The 9,182-nt window shown below is 42.4% G+C and overlaps 1 protein-coding gene across 1 annotated transcript; it reads right to left on the reverse strand.

The window, feature by feature from the left end:
* Window positions 1–4,790: 4,790 nt before the first annotated feature.
* On the reverse strand, window positions 4,791–6,318 carry LOC115692865 (uncharacterized). The gene has a single exon (XM_030619866.2). The coding sequence runs from the start codon at window positions 5,869–5,871 to the stop codon at window positions 5,020–5,022; it is 852 nt and encodes a 283-aa protein (XP_030475726.1). The 5' UTR covers window positions 5,872–6,318; the 3' UTR covers window positions 4,791–5,019.
* Between the last annotated feature and the right edge of the window lie 2,864 nt (window positions 6,319–9,182).

The raw sequence follows: 9,182 nt of genomic DNA on the forward strand, positions 1-9,182 counted from the left end.
ACAACTGGATTAATCGTCCCTTGCTATAAGCTTCTAGATATGTCTGATAATGCACAAAGATGGTTATACTGTACTTGATGATAACTATGCTAGCTGCCAAAATTGTCAACCTTTGTCGATGTGGGCTTCGAACAAGCAAGTGGAAGTACAAAGTGTTCTCTTTTTCTCCTTTGTTTTTTCGTTTGTTAACTGCAAATGTTTTTCTTCGTACTCTTAGAACTTTAGATGTTTTCTACATTGACTTGGCAAAAATAGAACAAACTCACTAGCCCCGTTGATGAACGAGCAATCTCAACCTGAAGATTCTAGGGACGATCTCTACACAATTTGCAGAGAAGTGGCTTCTCCCACATCGCAATCCTGGGTTAAGGCAATGCCGCATCGGCTCCGAGTCCTATTCGTGTAAGAAAAACATCCCGGTTACGTACAGGTTCTCGTATGTAGCATTTCCATTTAAAAAATTCGTATTCCGATAGAAATATCGTGCACAAGCTCATTAGAAAAGCTTGGTGTTCAATTATCCCGAGGCTGTAAGATATCATCGCGGTTGGAGACTCTTGGAATCGGATTCGCGGTTGAGTACTGTAGCTTAAGCGGGTTAGGGAACAGCACGAAGCGATGGGAATGACATCGCATATGCTCCTTAAGCTATAGTAATCAACCGCAATTAAGCAACGCATAACGAGTAATCAATTAGATTAAGGCAACAATACAATACGGCGTCGGATCTGTTGAGGAATACGAACTTGCGAGGGCACGCAAGTGATGGGAATGACATCGCGTATGCTCCTTTTGAGAAGCAAAGGATTCCTTTACTTGCACATAACCAATTCCAAAGAGGACCAAAAAAAAAAAAAACAATAATAACAATCGATCAACTACGTGACGAAGGCCAACTATGAGGCGTAGAATCTTCATGGCCTCTTCATGAAGGATTTGATGCCACCGGAATGATGTGCGAGAGAAGAAACCTCGCTTGCCAACGGCCACGAAATTCGACCCATTTGGTCGTGCAGCTGACACGGTCATCAATCGAGTCGATCACGACTCCTTTGGTACGAGCCAAAAAGGCGAGATTAGCTCTCGAGAACGAGAGGTTTGCAGAACGCTGAAAGAGTAGAGTCCCATCGGTCTGAATGATGCGGTAAATTTTGCCGCAATCTTGAATATTGCGCACTCATTTACATATCCACTAACTAGCCATGATTACGCCACGCGACTCGCGTTCCAGTTGAAAGGGGGTGTTTGCACCGAAAATTGATCAGGTCGTCGATATAGATAGGCACGTGACTAGAGTACATGATATAATTAAGCACGTGATCCATTATCGCCGACCATAAGGAATATTATCGATAGTGATGTATATCAATGACCACTAATGAGTTGTCGATATACGGTGACGTATGTTTGCGATGATCGACAAGGGTATTGATTAAAAAAGGTGACGGATTACCGATTGAGGTATCAAGATGCAGTTCTGAGTTTGAAGTCACCGGAGAGCGAGGCAACAACGGAGTCCAAGAAGTCGTGGAGCAACCAAAACGCGATTTTAAGGGAGCAACCATTTGAAAACAAGATTATCGCATCGCGAGAGCATGGGCACAAGATTTTTTGGAAATGAGGGCGCATGGCTTCAACCGTAGAATTACTGTTGTAGTGCAATCCAAGTTAATTGTGTATGATATGTCTACGTATTTCGAATGTTAAATCCAATGATAGATTGAGAATTGGGGTCCCCTCATTAGATTTACATCTTCAATTTACGTCCCTCAAACAAACGATATACCAACACGTTGAATCTCAATTAATGAGACGTGTTTTCCTCCATTAATTCCCACTTCTCCTTCTCGAGCAACCAATGTATTTGACCACTACCTAACGCACCATGTCGCATCCGACGCTGCTGGCTGCCATTACCTTTTGAAGGGAAAAGTACTAAAAAAAAATTCTAAATTTACTATATTAGTACCAATTCAATTTTGATCTTTCGTTATATCAATTTAGTCCTAAACATTTTGCATTTGAATCAATTCAATCAATCTAGCCAATTTAGACCGGAAATCACTGACGTAAATGCTGCCGGTTCCACGTGGCATGATCATCGTCGACATGAATAATTTTTTTTTATAATTTTTAAATATTTTTTAATAAAATTTTTTTTTTCTTTCCCTTTTCTTTTTTATAGTGGCCAGTTGCCGGCCACTGGTCACGTGCCATGGCCGGCGAGGGCTGGCCTTACCTCCTCCTCCTCCTTTCCCCATCTGCCACTCCTCCCACTGCCTCCCCCTCGTCGGCGCCAACCACACCTCCGCTCGCTTCTGCTCTCACTAATCCCACCTCTCCTTTTCTCTCTGTCTCTGTGAATCTCACTGATTGTTTTTTTCGTTCTTTTGCATATTAACACACACACACACACACACGTACATACATACTCCGTGAGGAACATTCTCGTGCGGGCCCTCGTCCTTGGCGTCCTCCTCCTCCTTCCGCTTCGCCTACGGTGTCACCACCGCCGGCGAGTCCTGTAAGCTCGACGACTTCTACTTCCTCTCCCCGTTGGGGAATCTCAACTTTGTCGTCTCCGGCGCAACCGCCACCAACGCCGTCCGATCCACCGTCTCGAGCCCCCTAAGCTGTGGCGACATAAAGGATTGGATCGAGGTCGTCCGGGCTCAGTGTGTCTGAATTTGGTGTTGGAGGGATTCCTGCCGCAAGGCTCGTAGGCCCTGTGCTTCGAGTCGGGGAGCAGGCAGGATGTGTTTGCTCTGAAGGTGATCGGCATGGCAGAAGCGGTCGAGGTCTCGTAGAAGGCCTCGCGGCCTCTGGTGATCTTGAGCTTGCCGCATCGACTGCTGCCGGTGATGGGACCTTCGATTTCGTGTTCTCCGACCCTCGCCCAGGTCGGCGACAAGCCACTTCCAAAAAGAAAATGGAAAGGAATAGAAAAGAAAAATTATAAAAATAATCAAAAAAATCATAAAAGAAAATGTCCACGTCAACATCAGCAGTGCAACGTAGGACAGCCGGTGTCTACGTCAGTAATTTGCAGCCTAATTTTGCCATATGGATTGAATTTACATAAATGCAAAATGTTTAGAATTAAATTGATACAATTGAAAGATTTAAGACTGAATTAGTACCAATGCAACAAGTTTAGCTATTCTTTTGGTACTTTTCCCCTTACCGACAACTATAACCGTCGACGTCGCCTACTCTATATGGCTCATAACTCTCTCTCTCTCTCTCTACCTGCATTGTTAAACATGCAACCACTTTCTCATCCAACCTTAACAAAACCGTATGGAATGCCGACTTAAATTGCAGCAAACTAAACTTCATCACTCCATGACGTGCATGGCTCCACCGGTTGTAACTATCTTGACGGCGACTTTGCTCGTTGATGACACTCGCAATTGAAAGCAAGTCCCACAACGAACACCATCCATGGCATGCGTTGTCGAGTGTCGACCAAAATTGGGGAGTTGAAGATGAGGAGTGGCTTATTGGAGCACTAACGGCACCCAAGAGAGCCTCTTCTTCCCCTTTTTCTTCTTTTGGATTTGAAATTGACAGAAAACAAAGGAAGAAAATTAAAGCTTCAAACAAAGGAAAAAACTCATCGAGGATAGTAGCTTGATTTTGAGGGAGAAGTAGAACTGGTGACTAATGACCACAATCGAGAAGGAATGCACGGTGAAATGAAGTTGGAGAACAGAGAGGCTCGACTAATGATGGCGAAGAGACCAGCAGCTCACGAGACAGCGCTGCTCTTAGAAACAACCGGAGCATATTGGAGACCCGCGACAAGGGGAGGACGATGCTGCTGCTGCTGTTGAGGACGACCGGTTGTGGCCTTTCTTGAGGATGAATGCCGGTGGACGAAATACAAAGGACTTGGAACGACAAAATGGTGATGGTCTCAATGTCAATGATGATGTTAGGAACAAGGGTCCTATTTTTTTTATGACAAAAAAAAAATTAAGACCGACGGCAAAAAATAGAGAGAGATGGAAACTAGAGTTTTGATTCGGGCCCCTCTCTTTTGGAGGCTCCAGTACCATGTAATTATTCGAGAATCTCCATGAAAGAGGGAGAGAGAAAACATTCAAAAGTTACGTCTCCGCTCAATAGCTTAACGAAAGAGCACATGAAATACTCTATTTATAAAGCATAAGCGACACTAACGAAATCCTAATTTCTTTATTGACGACCACCTGACTACATATTAATGTCCATCGAACTCATAATCTCCATTCCAAGGATTCTTTCTGCGAGCTAAGCTAACCCAAAAATGAATCCATCCGCTAATTTCTTATTCACTCATTGTTAAAAAGTGTCAACTTGATCAATTTTCCCAAACCACTCTGTAAAATATTCTCTCCAATCCTAGACAAAAAGAAGCCAAAGAAAAAGAAAGAAAAATGAAAAGAAGGTGTCCAAAATCAGAGGCCCCCACACACCATGACCACATCACCATCCTGCTTAGTCTCCACAGGTAAAGAAAAGAGCTCACTGGTGAGCGAGCTCCAATGGAAAAGCAGAAAAGAACAAAAGACAACCCACATTAATTATTGACCAAAAAAGCAGTAAACAGCAAAAGAAAAAGGCAAAGGGATAGAGGATGAGATGGAGAGTGTCGGGAAAGAGCAAAGCCCCCTTGTTCAAGTGCCTCCCGTGTCCAGGACAGGTTGATGTTGATGTGCAAACGCATCGCGAACCAGTTCCTCCCTGTTTTCCTCTGTAATATTCTCTCTCAAATCATTCACAGAAGAAGAAGAAGGAGAAGAAGAAGGAACCAAAACCTGATCTTTGAACATGCATCCACCACAGAGACCCGTACATTATATTCCCTGGAATTTTTCAAGAACCTTATCACATGCTAATTCATCGAGCCCCAGATCTACCACCATGAGATCCATCTAAACATGTGCACAAACAAAAACAAGAGGCAATTAAAAAAGCTCGTTTCTTCTTTTCTCTGTGTTCGTGCGAATTAATAAACAGATTAATCGAGATCGTTCATTTCTTCTTCTTTCTGACCTTGCCATTACAGAACAACGAGCCGAGCCCGAACAAGCTCACCGTCCCGATCGTGATATGAGGCTGAAAATTCAATACGGGATTGACCCTCACGCCGTGTCCGTATCGTTTCTTCATCGGAGGCTTCTGCGATTGCGACGAACTGTACGAAAATGGCATGCTGAAGGGGGATTGATATGAATCCGATGACGATCTTCGACTTGAAATGGAGGACTGTTTCTGCAAATTCTGCCTCTGGTTGTCCTTGGCCGCGGATTTGTCCTTTGGATTCAGAACTGAACCGGTCGAGTTGCTCCGCGAGAGGAACTGCAGCGACCCGATTAGCCCTCTGCTCTTGGCAACGTCGCAATTGAGGCTGCTGCTGCGCTTGAACTGCCAGAACGGCTTCGGTGGCGGCTTCTCATCCACTTCGTCGTCATCGTCGTCGTCGTCGAAGCTGTACGACAGGAGCTCCTTTAAACTCTTCTTCTCCGTGAACGCAGCACTAGAAATCGGAGGAGTCCCAGATGGAGGAGGAGGAGGATGAGACGATGGTATCCGACGACAATTATTGTGATCGGCAGTCACCACTCTGTCCCTCCTGATCTCGCCGGGGAGGATCTTGCCGTCGGAGAAGAGCTCGTCCGCTGAGGAGAGCTCGAGGACGAAACTCGACCCGCCGACGCAGAAGTCGAAGTCGGAGTCCAGCAGCGACCGGTCGAGCCTCTCCCGGTGGCTGCCGTCATCTTCGACGGGCACGGCGTCGTCGCATTCCCTGAGATCGTGGGAGAAGGAGATTCGAGGGCTGAGCAGGCCGGGGCTCGATATCTCCGAGCAGACGTCGATCGCCATTGCCGGCCCCGCGCGGGCGGCGCGCAGAGGAAAAACAGAGCGAAAACAGAGCAAGAGGGTAGTGGTCGCGAGCACCTTCCCCTCTCACAAGACGGACAGAGCCCGCCGCATCTCCCGGCACGTACCCTGGAGAAGCGCGAAGAGGGTTTGAAAAAGGAGGTGGGATTTGGAGTCAAAAAGGACCAGCTAGAGAGAGAGAGAGAGAGAGAGGGAGAGAAGTCAGCAATTGCAGCCTTCGAAGCTTTTAGGATTCTGTCCCAAGCGGTGCGTGCAAAGCAAGAGGAGGGAATCTGGATGATGGGTTTGATGTAGAAATTGAAGGGGAGGTGGAGATGAGATGAATCAATGGATGGATGAATGAAGGGAGGGAGGCAGGGAGGGAAAGGAGGCAAACACCAACGCAGCAAAATGATAGAGTTTTGGCCCGTGATGAGTGAAAAGGGTAAAGGAAGCCGTTGAATTTAAGCACCGAAAGGCTATTAAAGGATCTACCCCCCTATGTGGGTTTCCAATGTTTACCATTTATCTTCTTTTCTTTCTCTCCCTCTATTTTTCTCTTAATTTTCCCCCTTTTTTTTGTCATTTTTTCCCATACTTCTGATGTTGTTTAACAAATTTATCACTAGTTAAGTAAATGATTAATGAAAATGTTGCGGTTTTCAATGTGCTGTCTGTTCTTTTATTATGTATAATCACTGTTTTGGAAAATTGCGGTATTGATTAAGGAATTCTTTCGTAGAGTGCATGTGAAATTTGTTCAATAGTCGATATGACAAAGTGTGCAGTTTCCAAAGCACTGTCTTTTTTTTTTGGTCTCGTGTGTAATTATTATATTGGAAACCAAAACATTTCTCTATTAAGTATGGTGAATAAGTGCTCCGGAACACTTAATTAAGTATGTTTAATGAGTGTTTTAGGGCACTTGTTAACCTCATTCTTATGATAATTGCATTTGGCTCGTCTTATGCTACATTAAAGAGAATTTCAAAAATCGTTCATTCCACTTATTTTAGTTGGAACATTCTAACTTTTCCAGGAATGATAATGGAGGTGAGGCTGGGTGGCATGAGGGGGAATTTATGCCTTCCCCACTCAAGAAACTTGCTGAACGCTAGCATCTACTTGACTTACTTACCTTAGTTGAAAAAAGCAAAATTTAAATAAGAGTATGAAGTGGATCTTATGTAAGGTAAATACTTGAGGTGACTATGTTAGTCTAAAATAAGAGCTTGAAGTGGCCATGACCGTTTCAAATAAGGGTCTAACATTGCCAGTCATCGGCTGGCTAATTATTCTGATTAGTCAAGGGCATTTTCGTCCAATTTTAAATTTAATTAATTAATTTATTTTTTCTATTTTCTTTCTTTCTTTTTTTCTTTTTCTAGTTTGTTCTTTCTTCTTCTCCGGTGGACAGCCACCAGCGATGCTCGGAGGAGGAGGAAGAGGTGGTGGCGGACGGTGGAGGATGTCAATGAGGTCACATCACACTAAATTATTCCAAAAACCATGTTAGCTGTCCCTAAGCGAAAGCCATGATTAACAAGTTTTAGGGGAAGGTACGACTTGATTAGGAGAGTGGATTGGATCTAGCATTAGATATTTTGGTGCCTCGTGGTTTTCTTTAATGTGTTTTGGTTCGTCACATGACATTTGGCAATTGTAATTGCTAAGTCTAAGGTTATGTTAAACCCATGATTGAAAGGGTCAATATGTTTCAAAACAATAGGGAGAGAGAGATGACCTTTTTGTGTCATGTTCGATTGGGTAACAACAATATGGCACGACATAAGAGAAGTGTGGAAGTAGTCTGGTTTCTTCTAGTAAAAAAGAAAATGACACAAATGATATATAAATTTTGGTTAATAATACAATGTCATTGTCGAACTTTTAATTTCTTCAATATAAATGTGTAACATTATTTTTTTTCTCCACCGTTCAAACTTATCAGATTGAAAGTCAAATATTAATATTTAATTAACTTGAATTAATGGAAGAATTACATTAGATTGAACATTTACCAAAAGTTCAGGGACCACTTGAACAAATTAAAAGCTTAGGGACAATATTGCAAATTGAGCTAAAGTTCAGGAATCATATTGAACAAATTAAAAGTTTAGAGACGACACTGCACGTTAGATTAAAGTTCATAATCATTTGTGAAATTGTCACTAGTGTTAATATGAAAAATTCAAATATGCATACATTTTTCTCGATTAAATATTGCTTTCACCGTCTTCTAATGCTTTAAGAGATAGAAAGTAAGATGACCACAGTTCGAGTAACCTGAACTTGTGAGACATAAGATTGACGAATGTAAACGTAACTAAAGATAATCTCTATAAGATAAGACAATACAAGGGTGAGAAACACACATTCGCGTGTTGTTTAGAAAAATCACAAACGGAGAGTTCATCTTGGTTCTCCAAATAATAGAACCTGCATACAAGTTTAGATACACAATCTTTATTTAACAGCCGGACGTGTTCATCCGAATTTTGAGTCCCATCTTACCTAGGTCGCCTTGCGAGGGATTTTTTAGCTACTCTTGACTTTTTACGGATGATTCTCTTTATGAAATTTCGAAAATGCACTTTTAAGCTTCGCAGTACAATGAAAAAATAAATGGGGGTACGACTTCTATATGTCGATATTTTAGTATTTTTTGAATGATTTCATGAATTTACCGAAAAAAAAAAAGAGAGAGAGGAAAGGATTAAAGAAAAAAAAAAAACAAAGGGTGGGCAAAATGTGGACCAGACGGCAGAAGAGGTCGAGTCGGGCTTTTAATGAGGGAGGGCATCTCACGGGACCGGTGAGACGAGGAAAAGGACGAGGTAAAGTCCAGTTCGATGCCGTCCTTTGATGTCTCCCCCATCTTCTTCATTCCCTCGTCGTCGTCGTCGTACGTTGTAAGATCAATTCTTGTTGCACCTGCAATTTTGGCATCTCATCTCCCTCCATAAATGATTTAGGGGTAATAATATGAAAAATCTCAAATTGATACGTCCGTAATAAATTTACCAAAAATTAATCTTTTGATCGTTAAAAAAATCAAATTAATACACCTATGATAAATTTACCTTAAAACTGATTTTTTTTTCACTACTAAAAACCTCAAATTGATACATTTGTGATAAAATTTACTCTCCGTTAAATTGAATTAATATAACAAAAAATCACAAACATGTACACATGTAATAAATAGAGACTAAAACGCAAACTGGTATACACATCAATTATCATGTGCCATCCAACTCAGAAATTCGATCACAAAATTAAACGGAAACTAACGAAGGGTAAAATTGTCATAG

The sequence above is a fragment of the Syzygium oleosum genome, unplaced genomic scaffold (genome assembly GCF_021117445.2).
Source record: "Syzygium oleosum isolate NSW1041296 unplaced genomic scaffold, Sole_v2.1 Sole_v2.02, whole genome shotgun sequence".
Lineage (NCBI taxonomy): Eukaryota > Viridiplantae > Streptophyta > Magnoliopsida > Myrtales > Myrtaceae > Syzygium > Syzygium oleosum.

Bases quoted from the DNA above. Each gene is read 5' to 3' on its own strand.
- LOC115692865 (XM_030619866.2), bottom strand. From the start codon at position 5,871: ATGGCGATCGACGTCTGCTCGGAGATATCGAGCCCCGGCCTGCTCAGC.